The sequence below is a fragment of the Rhinolophus sinicus genome, linkage group LG01, assembly GCF_036562045.2.
Source record: "Rhinolophus sinicus isolate RSC01 linkage group LG01, ASM3656204v1, whole genome shotgun sequence".
Lineage (NCBI taxonomy): Eukaryota > Metazoa > Chordata > Mammalia > Chiroptera > Rhinolophidae > Rhinolophus > Rhinolophus sinicus.
Window position 1 is genome coordinate 209,059,567 of NC_133751.1, and position 18,320 is coordinate 209,077,886.

At 54.2% G+C, this 18,320-nt stretch overlaps 1 protein-coding gene across 8 annotated transcripts in view; it reads right to left on the minus strand.

Annotated features, from left to right (window-relative positions):
• Positions 1-18,320, minus strand: part of PASK (PAS domain containing serine/threonine kinase) — a 31,170-nt gene that overhangs the window by 10,462 nt on the left and 2,388 nt on the right. For all 8 annotated transcript variants that reach the window (XR_012490683.1, XM_074316446.1, XM_019711692.2 and 5 more), the window contains 11 exons: positions 13,306-13,470; positions 11,337-11,569; positions 10,570-10,740; positions 9,818-9,958; positions 9,201-9,335; positions 8,725-8,985; positions 6,876-7,050; positions 4,803-4,956; positions 2,398-3,752; positions 1,234-1,412; positions 703-870 (listed from right to left, as the gene is read on the minus strand). Coding sequence is in view for 7 of the 8 variants with exons in the window: in XM_074316451.1 (XP_074172552.1) it covers positions 703-870; positions 1,234-1,412; positions 2,398-3,752; positions 4,803-4,956; positions 6,876-7,050; positions 8,725-8,985; positions 9,201-9,335; positions 9,818-9,958; positions 10,570-10,740; positions 11,337-11,569; positions 13,306-13,470 (3,137 nt within the window). In the remaining variant the exon portion in view is untranslated. The remainder of the gene's footprint in view (positions 1-702; positions 871-1,233; positions 1,413-2,397; positions 3,753-4,802; positions 4,957-6,875; positions 7,051-8,724; positions 8,986-9,200; positions 9,336-9,817; positions 9,959-10,569; positions 10,741-11,336; positions 11,570-13,305; positions 13,471-18,320) is intronic.

Consider the following 18,320-nt stretch of genomic DNA (forward strand, 5'->3'; position numbering starts at 1 on the left):
GACCGCCATGCGCCACAGAAAACACCTCAGATGCAAGACCACACCCATGGGCATGCCGCCGCCGCCAGTCTCACCTAACTTTGACATAAAAATAAGAAACTTCTGGATGAGTACAAATGGGAAAAAAATCCCAAATAAAAATACTGGCAAACCAATTCAGCAACGCATTAAAAGCATTTGAGAGCAGACTGGAGGCCTGAGTCCAGGAGTGCGAGCTGACTGGTGACACCTTGTGTGTCAGGAAAAGAAACATGGGTATGACCATCTCAAAGATGCTGGAAAGACATTTGATAGAACAACACTCATTCTTTCAAAAAAGCATTCAGTGAGCTGAAAATAAAATGAAATATCCTCAAATGAAAGGTATCCTTCAAAAATAAAGGGACAGCGAGGGAACAGCAGGAGACCGGTGGCACACCTGTCACTTTCCGGGCTCCGCAGGAACTGCCAGGTGGCAGCAGGGAAGGCAAAGCAAGGGCGAGGAGACACAAACAGAAAAGGAGAGACAAGCGTCATGACCGGCAGAGAGATGAGCGGTCATCTGGAAAATCAGAAAGGACCCACGGGGACATCAGGAAAGCAGGGAGGCTGACGTGTGACCTGTGGGTCCAGACACGCAGCTGTGCTCAATTCCAGAAGAAGCGACTAGACAATGCAGTGTGGGCGGCGACGGGGGGCCCACTTCCCTCCGAGCCCGAGCACCTCCTTGTTGTCTTCCCTGTCCTCCGCGGTCCACACGAAGCCGAAGGCCCCGCTGCCCAGCAGGCTCAGCGTGCGGTACTTGTGCGAGTACGCACCCTCGCAGGCCGCCAGCCCGTCCAGCTCCCCGGCTTTGGGGGACTCCTCAAACCATGGTTGGCTTCTGAGTGCCTACGAACACGAGGAAAGTCTCAGGGACCACACGCCACCAACGGCAGGCGGCGCGCATCCCCCCGTCCACCCACCATCCCCCACGGCTGTGGGAACAGCAGCACCTGCACCTGCGGCCTCTCCTCCCAGGTGGCCTTGAGACGCGGTCCAAACAGGTACACGCATCAAAGCGTGTTTACACCCCACCCTGCACGTGGGGCACACACAGATTTAAAACCCCGCACGGGGCTAGTACGTACACAGGGCATGAAGAGACAATGATCCAAAGCCACAAGCAGACCCTCTTCCCGCCCCCAGGAGACAGAGAGGTGCTGCTGGGAGAACGCCCCACACAGAAAGGCCCAGCACGTTGCAGGTGCCTACTTCCCCCACGCTGGGTCCAGGGAGTTCGCACACGGAGTGGCTGGCGCTGGGCCGGCTGGACAGGAGCAGGCGGGTCCGCGGGGCTGGAGCTTGGGCGCCATGCAGGTCTCTCACCAGCCAGCAGCAGAAGAGGGGCGCGGGGCCTTGGAGCTCCACCCGCTTCACCTCAAAGTGCACACCTGGAGGGGAAGGCAGAAGCACAGCCCCAGGATGAAAAAGCACGTGGCCCCAGACAGCAGAGACCACACAGAGCAGAGGGCACCGAGGCTTGGAGAAGGGGCAGCGTGGCGGGTAGGCAGGGAAAGGCTGAGCATGGCGGACCTCCACCTGGCGTGGGGTCAGCAGCTCAGCGTGTCCACCGGGCAGCCGGAGGCCACGGGAAACACTGAAGAGACACCTGCCAACTCACAAATGCCTGGAAAGCCGCCTTCCACATGCCCGACACAGGGGGGCCTCTGCCTCTGGGTGAAGGAACGTGAACGGCTCCAATGGAAACATACACGTATGCGCCCGCTGTGGTTTTCAGACCCACATTAAACCACACGCGTGACGCACACATGGGCGTGCTTTCCACAGCCTCCTGGGTATACACCCAAACAAGCCAGCTATCTTTTTTATGGGGGGGTTACAGGTGAATTTACTGTCTTCTTTTTGTTTATATTTTCTAATACTTCTACAAATGACACGCATTACTACTTTTCATAAGTATTTCTGAAAAAAGCCTTTCTAATCAACACTACAAAATCAGCAATAAAGAAACAACTGGCCAAAATAACATGACCTGTTAAGAAATTAGGAAAATAAAAAGAAAAGGGAAACAAATACACTCGACCTCAAAGGGGCAAGTGAAGTAGCTTGACCAGGCCCTCGCAAAGCAAAGGTTTTTAGAGCAGAGCAGCCTGAACTCCGAAAGCTCGTGAAGACCTGCCACGAACACTTCCCCTGCCCCTCAGTGTGACCCCAACACTGCGCCATGGGACGGGCGCTCCACCCTTCCCGGGCACGCACACTTGTAATCCTAATTTTTAAGAGGTCAGCTATAATTGCAGGGTCTTTAATACTTCATTCCTGCCGAAACTACTCAGGGGGTGAAGTCCCATGAGACCCGGGCCAAGGAGGGCCCACTCCCCGCCACGCTGTGCTCTAGACCCCGCCAGGACATACTCAGCAGCGAGCCGTCCCGGTGGTAGCAGCTCCCCGCATAGGTGCCCTCCTGGATCTCACACTGCAGGCTGGTGGCCCCAGGTGACACCGAGCTCTCCTTTCTCACAGGCGTGGAGGTGACCTGGACGCTGTGCCTGGGCTCCTCTAACGCGCACGTGTCCACAGGGCCAGCTCCCAACGTGGGAACGATGCAGCCTGGACTCTCCCTGCCACTCACGCTGTCACAGTCCGAGGACGGCAAACAGATGTCGGACAGCTGGGTCCCATCGAGGCCCAGACGGCTCTCACAGAACCGCCAGCCTGTGCCAAGACTGCAATAGGCGCCTGTCAGCAGTAACAGCTCTCGGTCGTCCAGAACCTCTGACCTCCGCCTGTGCACAGAGCTCACGTCGGTATCGGAGCCCTGTAGCGGGGGAGAGGCTGTCCCCACGAGCTCAGACGAAGCGCAGGAACAATTCGAAGAAGTTCGGTCTGTCCGTTCACTGAAATAGAGTTCCTTGAGGTTCCAGGAGAACGAATTCCCACCGGCCTCGCGGGCCTGCACTGTGTCCAGGACGCTGGGCAGGTCTGTGGCGAGGGCGTAACAGGCTGAGGAGCTGCCCGAGTGGCCTCTATAGAGCTGTCTGCCTCCCAGGTCACACAGTGACACAGGGGCGGAGAACGGGGGGCACTCGGCTGGGACCGGCCCGACGTAGGACACACCCAATGGTCCCCCAAAGCTCAATTTGGACAGCTGCTCCTTAATTAAGCATGTCTGCAGCTCCTCCCTGTCACTCTGTGCTACCAGCCGCGGCTCCCCCACAGTAGGCGTGGACGAGAGTCGCACCCCAGAGGGGATGAGGGCCAAAGCCAGGCTCCCCTGGGGCACACTCTGCTCACCCCCAGACTCAGGCTGTAGCATCAGGAGGCTGTCCCCAGCTGGCTGCCCCATGGTGTCACCCCGATGGTTCGAAACGCTGACCCTGCTCAAACCCGTGCATGCCAGCTGTGCTTCCTGGGGCAGCCCACACGTTTCCAGACTCCTGCTCGTGGGATCACATGGGATCAGAGCCCCAGAGCCTCCACAGGGAACAAGAGGCCCCGTAGCCACGGAGTCGGGCCTGCTTCCTCCCAAAAGGTCCTCTCCAAGGCTCTCTGTTGCTGTAGGCTCCTCCTTTTCCAAGACAGTGTTCCGCGGGTCCTCAGGCAACGACCGCTGGCTATGGGCTGGCGGGCTTTTTCCTGGGACATTCTGCTGGTTCTCAGACAATGGCCACTGGCTATGGGATGACAGGCTTCCTTCTGGGACATTCTGCTGGTCCTTGGACCATGACTGTTCCTGGGCAGGCGGGCTTCCTTCTGGAACACTGTCCACCCTGGGGATTAAAACACAGTGACATAGTTACTTAGGAGTCACAGAAGAATCAAAAAGAAAGATCACAGGGAGTTCTCCTCTGTTACAGCCAAGTACAAAGCATTTGACAACATGCATTTATAACAGAAAAAAAAATGTAAATTTTGTAACAGAGTTAAAAAATAAAGCACGTACACACAGAGGACAACAGGCACAGTGTGATATTTGTGTACACACACGTACAGAGGACAACGTATAGTGTGACCCTAATAGTGTATACGTGTGTGCAGACATGCGTGTACACAGGTGACAACGTGCAGTGTGACCCTATTTGTGTTAAAGGAACAAGAGCAGTTGCACATGATTATACACACGTATATTTTTATACTTAAGTACACAGGGTAATGGCCTAGAAAAATACAACTGCTCGCAGTAGTTCCCTCAGGGGAGGTTGGGAGATAGTCACAAGGATTTTTCCTTTTTACCATTTTCTTCTGTACTTTAAAAAAGTACACACATTCACATATTACATATTTTAAAAATAACTTAAGAAAGACTGGAAAATACGACCAGGTGGATAAATTTCCAGACACAACGAGTATAAGAAACCAGACATAAGGAAATGCATAGTTCAAGTTCATGGGCAGTCCCTTGGCCTTGCATCCTGGAGCCAGCCAGGGCAGTGAGGGGTGCTGGGGGGTGCTGGGGCCTGGGGCCAAGGCACATGCACCGCAGGCTATGCGTCATGCATCGGAGGTCTTTAGGAGACAAAACTGGTTGAAAACACACCAAATGCACGATTTTCTTGTTTCTACTTTTCTAAACTTTCCAAATGTTCTAATACGAACTTCCTTCAGTCTAACTAGAATACTTTGTTATTTAAACATGCATAAAGAGAACAGATTCAAGTGATTTTAAAAATGAGAAAGTTATGCTTATATCAGTTTCCTGGAACCTGCCTAAACATTTCCTTACAGGTGAAATGGGGGCTGTCCCAGAGGCCACTGGGACACCAGGTAACACGGGAGGTCCCTGACCTTCAGTACACCCGCACGTTCCACAGAGGACTTACTCCAGAGTGGGTGGAGACGGAAGAGAAGGGAGATGGCCTCCAGTGTCCGCTTGAGCCCGGAACCGAGTGACGGCTTCTTGGCTTCCCACTAGCTTTCGAGTCGCATCTTGTGGCAGTATGTGGTCACCAGCAAGCACGTCATTAACCCCTGGATCTAGCAGGAACAGCAAAACAAAGTATTTTTCATCTTCAGGCGCCCCCTGCCCAGACAGACCTCATTTTCCTGAGACTCAGGCGCACGGGGCAGGAGCCGACCTCACGCACTAAAGTCCATCAGCCATGTTCGCAGCGTGTCCCGGATCCGGCCACCTCCCACCATGCAGCAGGCCCCAGCCCAGGCCAGCACCGTCTGTCCTGAGCTGCGCATCCAGCAGCATGAAGCCACTAATACCAGAGTTGGAGCAGGGCCCTCATCTGCCCACAGCCCTCCAAGGGCTCCACTGACTGCGGGGGGAAGCCACAGTCCCCAAGATGACCCCCACGGCCCTGCGGCCTGACTGTTGCTCCCTGCACCTCCCCCGGGCCTCTCCAGCCTGGCACTGGCCTGCAGCTGCTCCCTCTCCTCGGAATGACACCCCTGCCACCTGCGGGGCTCTGCTAAAAGCTGCCTTCCCAGGTGGCTCTTCCTAGGCCCTGGGCCGAGGTCGGACATCCCCCTGAGCGCTGCTCCCTCCTACACTTCACATCTATGCTGTGTGTCACCTGCTTCCCACCAGCTCCACGGGGCTGGCCTAGCACACAGCAGGTTAGGCGGGTCAGAGAGGTGAGATGGCTCTTATTAGCCAGCAGTCCGATGAAGGAGGCTCTAGAAAGAATCGTAGCCCCTGGCTGACGGAAGAGGGCAGGCTGGCACCATCCCTCCAGTGCATTTGGCAACGGCTAGCAAAAGCACGCATGCCCACACACCCAGAAACGCCACTTCGCAGGATGTGCCCTGAGCACACAATGAAGGACAGAACTTTTGTGATTCCTTCCCCCTGCAATTTTCTACAAAGAATATCGACTACACACAGATGTTCTGGAATTCTGGAAAAAGAGAGGGAAAAACAGTGGGGGAAAAACACTTGAGGAAGGACCGTCTTCACAGATGGAAAAAGCCAAACATGATGAAGAAAACCCCATATTAGAAACGTCATCTGAAGAGTCAGCAACCTAACAAAGCACCTTTGAAAGCAAAACGCCTCAATCCAACTTCTAATGGCCCCAAAGGGACATTGTGGGGTGGAGCTGCGTCTCCCGGCCACAGACATGGGGCCGCGTGCTGACGAAATTTCACACGGTGCCCAGAACACTGAATACCAATCAGTTCGTAGTGACATCGTCCCCTCAGTGGCTGTATTAAATCCACGGTGTGCTGACTCACACACCAAGTCTCTTCCCGCACTTGTCCTCAGCTCACAGCACACAAACAACCCTTAGCTGGCCAGGTGCCCAGAGTGTCGCAAGAGTGTCACCTCGTCCCATGCCCTGATGTGGCTGCTCGGGCTGTCTCCTTGTCTCACAGACTCTGTCCCCTCCCACAGGAGAGACACCAGGGACGCCAGCGTATGGAGCCCAGGCGCAGCTGGGAGCACCAGAGTCACCAGAACGGTGGGCACCAAGGAGGCTGTGAGGTGGCCCTGCTCCTTCTCAGGAGCCCAGAGCCAGAGCAGGGTCCCTTCAAGGCGCGAGTGCGTCACCCAGCCCGGTGCCTAAGAGGTTCACGTCCTGGGGCCTCAGCACGTGTGTGGGAATAATCGTAAATGTCACAAGTACAAGGATAACCAACACAAGAAAGCAATGCTGCTGCCCAGACCGCAGTTACCCTGAGGTGCTACATCAGTTTGGCCTTCGACCAGGCAGAGCCACGTAGACTTACAAGACTGCCAGTTAGCCACCTGCGTCCTAGACCAAGGACCGCGGGGATGTACCCTGGGGCATCTCCAGTCCCCCTCTCTCTGCTAGCACCTCAGTGGGACACATTCATGTCCCAGCCCCTGGAACACCACACCCACGCCCCAGCTCCCTCCGGACCCCGCTGGAGGCATGGGCGGGGGGGGGTGGCAGGCGCCCTGGGTGAAGGCCGGGACTCACCCTCAGCCTCGCCCGCTGGCTTCCAGCTCTGCCTGGGGTCCTCTGTCGTCTCCCCAGGCCCAGTCCGGATGCCCTTGTGCAGGCAATCGAGCAGGCCTTGCGGTGGAACAGGGCTGGAGCTGTCATACGCGACATCCATGTAGCGGTAGAAACCAGGGATCAGGAAGGTGATATGCTGGAAAACAAGCAGCGGCACTCAGAGCCCGGGGAACGCAGCCCCCGGACCACCGTCATCCTGGGGGGCAATGACAACAAGTGGCCAGGCTCTGGGCGTGCCACCCCTCCCGGGGCAGGGACTGGCCTCAAACTCCTTTGACAGGCCCGAAGCACCTGATGGTCAGCATGGAATTCGTGACTTTTCCCTTTTCTTGTGAAAGGATAAAACGAACACACTCTGACGCTACTTATTCCGACATCTACACGTCCTCCAAGCAGATGGGCATCTGGCCTTTGCTCCATGTCCTCCTCAGGCCTGGGAACCCGTTTGCAACCTTCTCATTTGGTACCCGGAGTGCTACACGCCCTGGTATTAAAGGACAAAAGGACCTCGGGCAGGCAGTTGACCCGAGGTCCAGCAGGGGCCCCCATTCGCTGGCCGTGGCCTCAGCGTAACGGTTGCAGGGCCAGGAGCTACAAGGGCAGACGCTTTCCCTGAACTGCGTGTTTCCACCCCCAGGTGGCCCTTGGCTGTGCTGAGTGCAGAAAACACTCCAGCTCCAGAGGGAGGCTGCGTCACACACACACTCCTTGCAGAGACCTGCCTTCTTGAGTGTTCTTGCGGGAATCCCTTGTCCAAAATCCACTAACGGCATCTGTTAACTTCAGCGGAACTAAGTTTGCCTTAACTAAACTTTAGCTTCCTTGCATCTTTGTATTTCTAACACAGAATAGAGAGGGACGTGTTTTTGGAAGCTCAAATGAGGTCACAAAGTTCTGACTGGCTGTCACTGGGCCTGGGGTCTGCCCCAGCCTGAGTGACAAGAGGGGACGGACTTCCCCCCTTTGCAGCAGCCCATGGTGTACAAGGTGCTTCACCAAAGGCTTCGGGCAAACGCCAGGTCCGCCGGCCACCAAGTGGGGGGCTCAGGCCCCTCCCAGGGAGCCCAGGGCACTGCCGCCCACTGCGGAGGGGCATTCCGAGGCTGCCCGAGACGCTCACCCAGGTGTGGTGCCAGCGGGCCAGCTGAGCCACACCAAACAGAACGAGCTATCCCACTGAAGTTCAGTCCAAATGGCTATTTGGGACCAAGGCACACGACTGTCACTCAGTGCGCACTAAGTGCGTGGTGGTTTGTTTGCAGAAACTGACACAGGGCCGCTCGGCGGTCTCGGATAAGGAGAAAGGCGCAGTCACCACGCATGGTGGCCTGACCCCTGGTGTACGAAGACCTCCACCTCCTCACAGTCAAGGGGCTGCGAGAAAGCTCAGTCTAGGGAACAGGGGGATAGGAACACCTTCCTCCAATCCTGACGGCGTGACAGGCCCCCCAGCGGCCTCCAGCATTGTCAGGGGATGTGCAGACAAGACCCCACCTGGGGGTACAGAACGAATGGCCACAGCTGTGACATACACCCTCGTCCAGTAACTCAGGCCAGACTCAGGATGGGGCTTGGAGGCAAGAGCCTGCCCCTCTCCTGGGATGGCTCTGGAGATGGTCCAGGGGGTCGAGTGCTCAATGCGGGGCTATGAGCAGGGAACTCCCCCCCGGGCCCCTGTGCACCCAGGAAGCCGGCACGCTGGCCTGGAAGACACAGAAGCACAGTGCCTGGGACAAGCACACGCCCTTGGTGTGAGACTCAGACCAGCTCCCCACAGGGGGACGCAGCCGGACCCCCAGAGAAGCCCCACCTTGCCCAGAAGCTCAGACTTCCCATAACCGAACAGCATCAGCGCGAAGCTGTGGTTGATGCCATAGATGGTCCCGTCTGGCAGGAGGGTGATGAGACCGCTGATGGTGGAGAACGCCCAGACGGACGCCGCGTAGCCCTGCGCGGGGGCCACCTGGCCGCCTTCCGCCTCCTCACTGCGGGGTCCACATTTGAGCTTCAAGCTCAGCGGGAAGGTGGCCCCATCCTTGGCTCTTCCGACAGACCTCTGAAGCTTGAGATTCTGAAAGACAGACAGGCACGGGGCTGACAGCAGCAGCTCAGGATTTGAGCCTCTGCTGCTTTAGACTGAAATCGGTGCCACGTGCGTCATCGGTGCGGCCCCCAGGCCACCCAACCCCACACTGCTCTTCCTTCCTTCCTCAGTCTTCCCAGGGAAAGCAGAGGCCCGAGCAGGGCACCCGAATCCAGCCACGCGGGGCAGGCACTCAGCACTACCTGTGGAAGGTGCTCGCCAGGTGGAGGGAGCTGCACAGAAGGGATCAGGTCTGTGATACGCTGCCCGACCACTTCCTCCCCAGATGCGTAGCCGTGCAGGTGAGCAAAGAGACTGTCACATGACGTTATGGTTCCCTTGGAGGAAAAGCAGTGTTAGTAAGCATCAGAGCAAGACCACTCATGCTACTCACACAGCGGAAATTCAAGAGGCACAGAGGAGCTTGTGGCACATCGTCTTTCTCCTCCTGCCGGATGGACCTAAACCACTGGCTTCCAGAGTCATCCCACAGCAGCCCAGCACACACCAGACACTCACTGGTGAGAAGTACAGCCACCCAGCCACAGCTCACACCTGAGAAGTGTCTGCATGCCAGCCACCAGCCTGAGGCTTTTACATATGTAATTTTACTGAATTAAAACAATTCTATAATTTTACAGTTGAGGAAACTGAGGCATGGACATTGGGTTCCTGGCCCCAGCACACGAATACTAACGGGCTCAGCAGACGGGGACTGACCCTCCAGAACCCTCACACCCACTTTCTGCCCCAAGGCCCACGGCAGGGAAGGGGATGCGTGGCCAGGCTGCAAGCAGCTGAGACCGGAACACAAACTCACATCGCTCTGGAAGGCCACCCAGGCCGAGACCCTGTCCACGGGCTCCAGCACAACCACGCAGCACCGGCCGTGCTCCTGCTTCACGCCCTTCATCCACACAGACACTGGGGTCTTGTCCCCACTGCGGCTCAGGACATCCACCTGCGGACACGAACAGGCTCGCCCTGTGTCCCGCAGCGCCTGGCCGCCAGGGCTGACTCCAGGCTCGTGGACGTTTGCAAGCTCTGCCCACCTGCCTCACATTCCGGAAAGACTCCAGAATGCAGACACTGAACCTTACAGCCTCTGAGTGAACATTCTCGCAGAAGGGCACATTTTAACCAGTGGTTTCTTAATGCAGCATACACAGTACATGCTAACATCTCACTTCTCAGTAGTCAGTCCCTTGGACGGGTAATTTTTCGGGTAATTTAACTCCTTCCTGAAGCTCAGGGCTCAGCATCTAACATGCCCTTCAACCTGTCAGCGTCCAGGCTAGACACATGCACGGCGGGAGGATCAAAGCTCTGGGAAGGCCTTCCAGCCTCGCCAGCCCGCCGACCCAACGTGAAGCAGTAGAATCATGCTTCTCTCTCAGGAATCTGTGGGGCGCCCTGCAGGTCTGCAAACACTAGTCGAGCTTCTCCTCTCAGTAGTGCCAGGCCGGCGGCAACACTGCTTCTGCTCCCGGGATGCCACAGCCGCTCCCCAAGACGACGGGGAGGGGGGACGGCGCCCACACTGACTGGCCCCGTGGTCAGGCCCACACTCACCACCGTGCCGAACACGACGGCGGCGTGGCCATTGGCTTCCACGTGCTCCTCACTCAGGGCTTCTACCACATCGGAGTCTGGCTTCAGGAAGAACCGCGTGAGCTTCTGGCCGATCAGGTCGCGGCTACTGTACCCCAGGAGCTGGCATGCGTTGTCGTTGGCAACCAGGATCTGAGGGTCACAGAGGGAAGGCACCTGCGTCACCAGCACCATCTCTGCCTCCCAGAAATGACGAAAAGGTGGCACAGGCACCGGTGGGCAAGGCCCAGAGGCCCCACCTCTCCCCAACTCTCCGCAGTGGGGAGGCTCCCAACAGTGCCACCCGTGGAAATCAGAACACCCACCAGTGAGTGCGTCAGACCGCACACCCTTCACCTGCCATGGTGGGTGCAGCATGTCATGAAGACCGTGAGGCAGACACGGGCTTTACACCACACTTCCTGCCCATCTAACAGTTCAGTTCTGTGTTTATAAACGTGCATTATGCTAGCGCATTTCATTCAAATATCAAAATCCATTCTTGTTTGAGTTGTAACAACACTGTAGCAAGCATGAGTAAATAACAGGCTTCATCCCCCCCGTTGAATCTCTATCTCCACAACAGGATTGTCTGCTTTGACATTTAGGTCTCCAAATTCCTATCTCTTTTGTTACTACACAGGCAAAAACAGATGGTTTTCACTTCAAATGCAGATTCCTTGGTTCAAGGTCACAGTTTGAAGGCACAGACCCCAAAGCCACGGCTGTGGCACAAAGTGAAGCATTACCTCTGAGGTCTTGGCGTCCACAGTGAAGATGGCCTTGTTCGGGTTGCCCGCGGGGGCGGGCAGCAGGGGTGTGTTGCAGCCTGGGGACAGGCCACGCAGCAGGGAGCAGCAGGACGTGCTGCCCAGGGACGCGGCCAGGTCCAGCTGCTCGGCCGCAGCCAGACAGTGCAGTGTGCCTGTGCAAATATTCTGGGCAGCCAATGACGACAGGCAGTAGGAGCTCCATCTGTCTTCTGGGAAGAAAAGGAAAGCAAGCTGCAGACCTGGCGGTGCCGCCAGGAGCTGGCTTCTCAAATACACGAAGCACACGGCCCTCGCCCAACTCCTGCAAAAGGACCCAATGGTTCAATGCACCTGCACAGGTGCTTCCTGCTCTAACTGTGTGCCCCACAAGTCCCCGGGCCCACTTCCACCTCCACCAGCGGCTCCACAGCCACGAACAGCCATGTCCCCTCAGAGCTCAAACTGCTGTGTAAATGACACTGTGAGGTCCCCTACTGCCCACCCAGCCACGGGGCGCTCTCCTGTGCCCACCATTCAAAGACCCAGAGCCCAGCTACTGTCCTGTCACCTGTTCCTGTGCTGCCTGCCTCCTCCACTCCCCCCTTCATGCCGCCATGGCCACCCCTCACCTCCAGAAGACCTGCTCCCGGCCACTCTCCAGCCCCACAGATTCCAGGCCTCTCCGACACCCCTGCAGGTGCCCTGGGCCGCTCCCACCTCCTCACCACCTGGCTGCGCCCAGCAGGGCACCCTGTCCCTCCACCTTCCAACCTCTCGCCACTGGGGACCGGCTCAGCCTCCCTCTGCTGCACACACCTATGGTGCGGGGGGCTTTAATACACCCTACCTGGCAGTGTGCTGCCAGCTCCTCACCCCTCCCCAGGCCCAGCTGCCTGATCCCCTCTTCCCCAGCTCAGTAATGTCAGCTCCATCCTTCTAGCAGCTCAGAAACCAAACAAACCTGAGTCACCCTCCTGTCCCCTGTGGGTCCTTCGGTGAGGAGTCCCTGATTTCCTTAGTTCGGGGCCTCACCCGGACCAGAAATGACATGGCTGCTGGCCCAGTGCTCCTCTCCGCAGGCAGCCGGTCCCAAGAAACGGGCACTGCGACCCCAGCTCGGCCTCCGCTGCCGACAATGACCCGTCCCTGGGCCAGCTTGGTGCCTGGCTGAAGCCCACGCTCCTGAGGGGCTGCCTGCCTGCCTCACGACCCTGCAGCGTCTCTGGCCCTCACACCAGCCCCTCACACCCCCTGCAGGCAAGCTCGGCGCCAGGCCCTCTGCTGTCAAACTGCTCCTGTCCTGGAGACCAGAACCCCTGTCTCCCCTGCAGCCCCGTCCCCTGGCTCCAGGCACCCCTCTACTGGGTGGACAGGCTTCCTATTCCAGGCCCACCCAACTTCAAGTGTGTACCCTGCTGTCTCCTCAAGCACCTCTGACAACGAGCCCCTCAAAGGCAGGACAATACTTTCTTCCTCACTGTGTCTGGGCCCAGGGGTGTCTGGACTCTGGGGGCACCGGCTGACTTAGAACAGTCAGTGGACAGTGGGCAGCGGGTACCCCCCATTCCTGGCCTCCCTGGGGCAGCACCGCCCACGTTGTAAGTCGGCTGCCCTCCACCTCCTCTCGTCTGTTCGTGTCTGGGGGGACACACGAGCCTGCAGTGCAGTTAACAAATACCAGCTGTGTGTCCCTCGTAATGCAGCCGACTCAGGAGAGCGTCCCACTCTCTGGAGTAACAAGTGACATTTTACTCTAATTCGACCCTGAAATATGGATGTGAATTCCAACGCTGCCTGAAAAGGACAGTTTCCTGCCTGAGAATTGCGCAGAGCAGACAGAGCAGAAGAGCGCCCTGCGGCCTCGTCCGCCTGCACACACCCAGCACCTAAACCAAGGGCAGACATGAGCGACGGCACGTTTCCCTGTCACCGCTGACGCCCACAAAGCCTAGAAGGAGGTCATCACCGGACAGTGTCATCTTGCTCTGGCAGAGTTTCGAAAGCCCATTCCTTTTGTTGAGGTGTCTGCGGGCCGAGGACAGGCCTCGGCACAGGCAGCTCCGGTCCCCTTCAAAGGCCGGCGAGCCTTTGTCGTCCATCGGGAGACGGTAGGCCGTGGGAGAGTTGTCAACTAGAAAACAAGGGGACCCTGTTCAACATCTGCAATGGGAACACGTAAAGGCTCGTTAACCAACCAGCTCTCCCCCAGGTGATGTTAGGCCCAACCCCCAACACATACACCCAATGCCATCAGGGTCAAAGCCCACCCGGGAGGGAAGTCGGTCAGACCACCGCCAGGCTACAGGACCCCTTTCAGACACGTGCGTAGGAAGAGATGGAAAAGAGGGGAAAACAGACCAGAGTGGGCAAGGGGAAGTGAGGAAGACCGGAGCTGCTGGCCACATGGACTGAAACTGTTGTCAGGTCAAGAGGAACGTTACCGATGCCACGAATCCAGTGGGTCAGGCCAGCTGCACCCAGAACCACCCATGAAGCTTACCAAACGATGGCAACATGAGACAGAGGCCAGGAGTCAGGAGATGGGCTCACACCAGCGATTTGTGTTTTTAACTTTTTATTTTTAGATACTTGTAGATTTGCATGCAGATAGAAGGCAAAAATACAGAAAAATCCCACATCACCTTCACCAAGTTTCCGCCAGTGGTGACATCTCGCATAACTACAGCACAGAACCACTGCCTGGAGGCCTGGGCCAGGGGCTGGGGTAGAGTGCCCACCCGGAGACTGCAACCCCTCCTCCAGAACCCCCAAGTCCCCGGCCCAAGGGCCTGGCCCACACTCCCAAGACCACCCGGGAGGCCTCTGCTCCTCACTGTCCTCCCACATCAGCACACAAAGACCAGAGGACAGGCCACGGAGTGACCTCTGCAAGAAGAGCAAGCTTCAACAAGTAGGTGGGGGCACCCACATATGGGCACACAGGGCCCCTCCCAACACAGGACGGACCTGGGCTGCGAAGGAAAGGGGGCTGGGCCTTCCCATGCCACCATGGTCCAGCCCGCAATTCCAAGGAGACCCAATCCACCAGTTCTATCCTGGCTTCAAGGTCGTCATCAAGGTCCATCAGGACAGGAGGGCAGTGCCTTTCAGTCAACAGTTTGTGAACCATACACAATTCTGCATATGGCGACAATAGTATGGGGTCAAATGGCATCCCTATGACTACCATGTACAAAAATTTGTTCCAGGTTAAAGAACAAAAGATAAAAGTTTTTTAAAAACTAAGACTAACAAGATAGTGGACCGGATAACTGAGCGGCCCTGCCTCTCGGAACAACTGCATCTCACCAACATACCGTTTCTATGGCATCTCTGAGCTGCCTGAAAGCAGGGACCCCAACACCAGACCTATCAGAGTGAGTCACCCAGAGGAGACCAGAGAGCTACCCTACGGCTCCTAAAAGAAGCCAGGGACCCTCAAAGACGGCTAGGGTGGCCCTGCTTCAATAGCAGACCCTGGAGGCTGGCAAAAGCAAGCCTCTCCGAAGCCACACATCCTAAACACAGGCCGGCCGTTTCCCAAAGATCAGGGCCAAGCAAGGGTGCTCTCTTCCCATTAAACAGCCCCGCAGACGAGCTTCCATGAGTGATTGTAGGCCGAAACCTCAAACCAGAGATGTAGATACAAGAACATTAGCTACTAGAAACACCTGCATGTGTGGTTGAAAACAGACAAGATGAAGTCACAACAGAGAGCAAACAAGAATTTCTCAGAAACGACCGGCTAGATTGCAAGAAACAAGCTTCTAGAAGTGAAATTTTTAAAAATTGAGGATTTAAAAAAATATTTGGAATTAAAACTTTCCGACAAAGAAAACTCTAGGCCCAGATGGCCCCACGGGTGAATTCTATCAAATATTCAAGAAGGAAATATTATCAATACTGCACAAGCTCTCCCATAAATTAAAAAAGGAGAGAACACATCCAACCCAGTTTTTGAGGCCACATTATTATCCTGATACCAAAACCAGACAAAGACATTGCTGGAAAAGAAAATGACTGGCCAATAACTCTCATGAACATGGATATAAAAATCCTCAACAAAATATAGGCAAATCCATCACGCAATATGTACAGAGTAATACCCCACAACCAAGTGGGGCTGCCACAGGGATGGAAGGCTGGCTTAATATTTGAAAGTCAACCAGTGTGACCCACCATGTCAAGAGGCTAAAGAAGCAAACTCACATTATCCCATCAATTGATGCAGAAAAACATTTGACCAGAGCCCACGCCCCTTCATGAGAAAAAACACTCAACAATTAGGAATTGAGGAAGCTTCCTCAACCTGCTGAAGGCGCACATGTGACAAACCTGCAGCTAGCAACACACCTGGTGGGGGGTGACTGAACACGCACTCCTGGGGTCAGGGGACGGAAGCCACTCAAGCCTCTTCTATCCAGCACTGTCCTGGACGTTCTAGCCAGGGCACACAGGCGAGAAAAAGAAACGACAGGCGCACACACTGGAAAGGAGGGAAACGACAGGCACGCACACATCAGAAAGGAGGGAAATGACAGATGCACACACACCGGAAAAGAGGGCATACAGCTGTCTCGAGTCACAGAAGACATAGAAAATCCTAAGGATTCATAAGAAAATTACCAACCCACTCTTTTAAAAGGGGGGTGGAGGACAAAGGTTTTAAACAGACAAAGAAGGCACACAAATCACGAAGAAGCACAAGAGAAAATGTTCGTCAACACTGTCACCAGGGAAATGCAAAGGAAGCGGGTTGGTGAGGGGTGGAGAGCTGGGGCCCTCACAGATTAGTGGTGGGGACACACATGGCACAAGCGTGCCACTTGCCCTAGGACACAGTGATTGCACTCCCAGCCATCTACCTAAGAGAAAGGAAAGCGCGAGTCCACAGACTCCTATACAGATGCCAAGTACAGCATGACTGCTGAGAGCGCAGCCTGGAAACAATCCAAACGCCCGTCATCAGGAAACCAGATATGCAGACTGAAGAGTATCCACACAAAGGCCTCATACGCAGCAGTGAAAGGGAATGCAGTGACACAAACAGCGTTATGCACAAATCTCAGAACTGGCACACTTGATGCACAGTGGCACCAGACACAAAGACACCTCCTGTAGGGTCGCGTTGACGTGAAACGCCAGAAAATACAAACCTGATCTACAGGGACAGAAAGCAGAGCAGGGAAAGGCCAGTGGAGGGGATGGTGGAGGATGGACTGAAAAAGAGCATAGAGCAAATTCTTAGGGTGGCGGAAATATTCTGACAGAACTGTGTTGTGACTACATATACATCTCGCTGAACTAAGTACGGAACATGGGAGCATTTTATTGTCTATAAATTACATCTCAATAAAGTTAACTTTTAATGTCAATGGATGGGTAAAAGAGGCAGGTAGTTACAGCTGGAGAAAAAAAATTAGTGAATTGGAAGATATTTTTGAATAAAGAGCCCAGAATGCAACACAGAAACAAGAACACAAAAATATGAGAGAGAAGCTAAGAGACGAAGACTGAGGTAATCTAATACGTAACTGGACAGAGAATGGAGAGGAAGAAACATTTGAAGAGCTAAGAGTGGACAATCTTCGATAACAAAAGAAGAAACCCACCGATCCGGGACCCCGGCCACACACCAGATGTTGAGAATGCTCACAAAACGTGTCATAAAGAAAATGAGAGAAGCCACAATGTGGGAGAAGATATTCACCACGTATATAACCAACAGAGAATTAATATCCAGGAGATTAAAAGGTCAATAATTTAAAATTTAAAAAATTTTAAGACACACAGCCCAACAGAAAAATGGACAAGAGATAGGAACAAGAATTTCTCAGAAAAGGAAACCCTCGTGGCCAATAAGCCTATGACAACAGGCTTCACTGTTACCATAATCGTGACAATTCTATACCTCCTAAATCAGCAAAAATTCTAATGATTCCAAATATCAATAAAGATGTGGCTCAATGGGAATTCTAACAAATGAATCTCTTTAGAAAACAACTTAAGTCAAACATTTGCCTACTGACAGAAATTCCACTCTTAGATTTATATTCTATAGAAATTCTTACACATGGGTAGCAAGTCAAACACAAGAATGTTCAGGACAGCATGGTTCACAATGTGAACAGAAAAAAATTAAAAAAAAATAAACCTAAACATTCATCAGCAAGAAAATAGATTGTCAATTCTGTTATGAATTATAGAGTGAAAAAAAATTCTATGCACACCACAAGGATAAATCTTGGCCCTATAAAAAGTGAAAAAAACCAAGTTACAACAAACTATCAACAGTAGGGCTCCCTTTTTATAACCTCCCCCAATCTAAACAAATCCTTTAGGGTTACACACGCAAGTTATAAACTTCAGGCAGGAGGTTTCTTCTCTGGGTCCAGCAGCAACCTGGAATGGCACAGGGTCCCCTGGTTCTGAATTTGGGTGATGAGTTTAAATGAGTTCACTTCACTGTCATGACTCATGACTAATATTGCATTTCTCCTTCTGTATGAATCAGCTCGTATACACTAAAAAATTAAGATGTTTTATACAACCAACCTATAGACAAAGCACAGAAGACTTGACTAGTTTTGGACTATATTGTAAGTGTTACAAAAGTTTACTTTGTAAGATAACAAATGGGAAAGAAAGGAAGGTAATGGGAAGGGAGTATAAGGACAAGAAATGTTATCTTTCATGAAAACAAGTAAATAGTGCCAACAATTGATCAATCAAGAAGTGGATATAGGGGGAGGCTGCATGAGTCAGTTGGTTAGAGCGCGAGCTCTCAACAGCAAGGTTGCGGGATCAATTCCTGCAACTAAGACTGAAAATGGCGACTGGACTTGGAGCTGAGCTGCGCCCTCCACAACTAGACTGAAGGACAACGACTTGGAGCTGATGGGCCCTGGAGAAACACACTGTTCCCCAATATTCCTCAATAAAAAATTTAAAAATTAATTAATTTTTAAAAAGTGAATACAG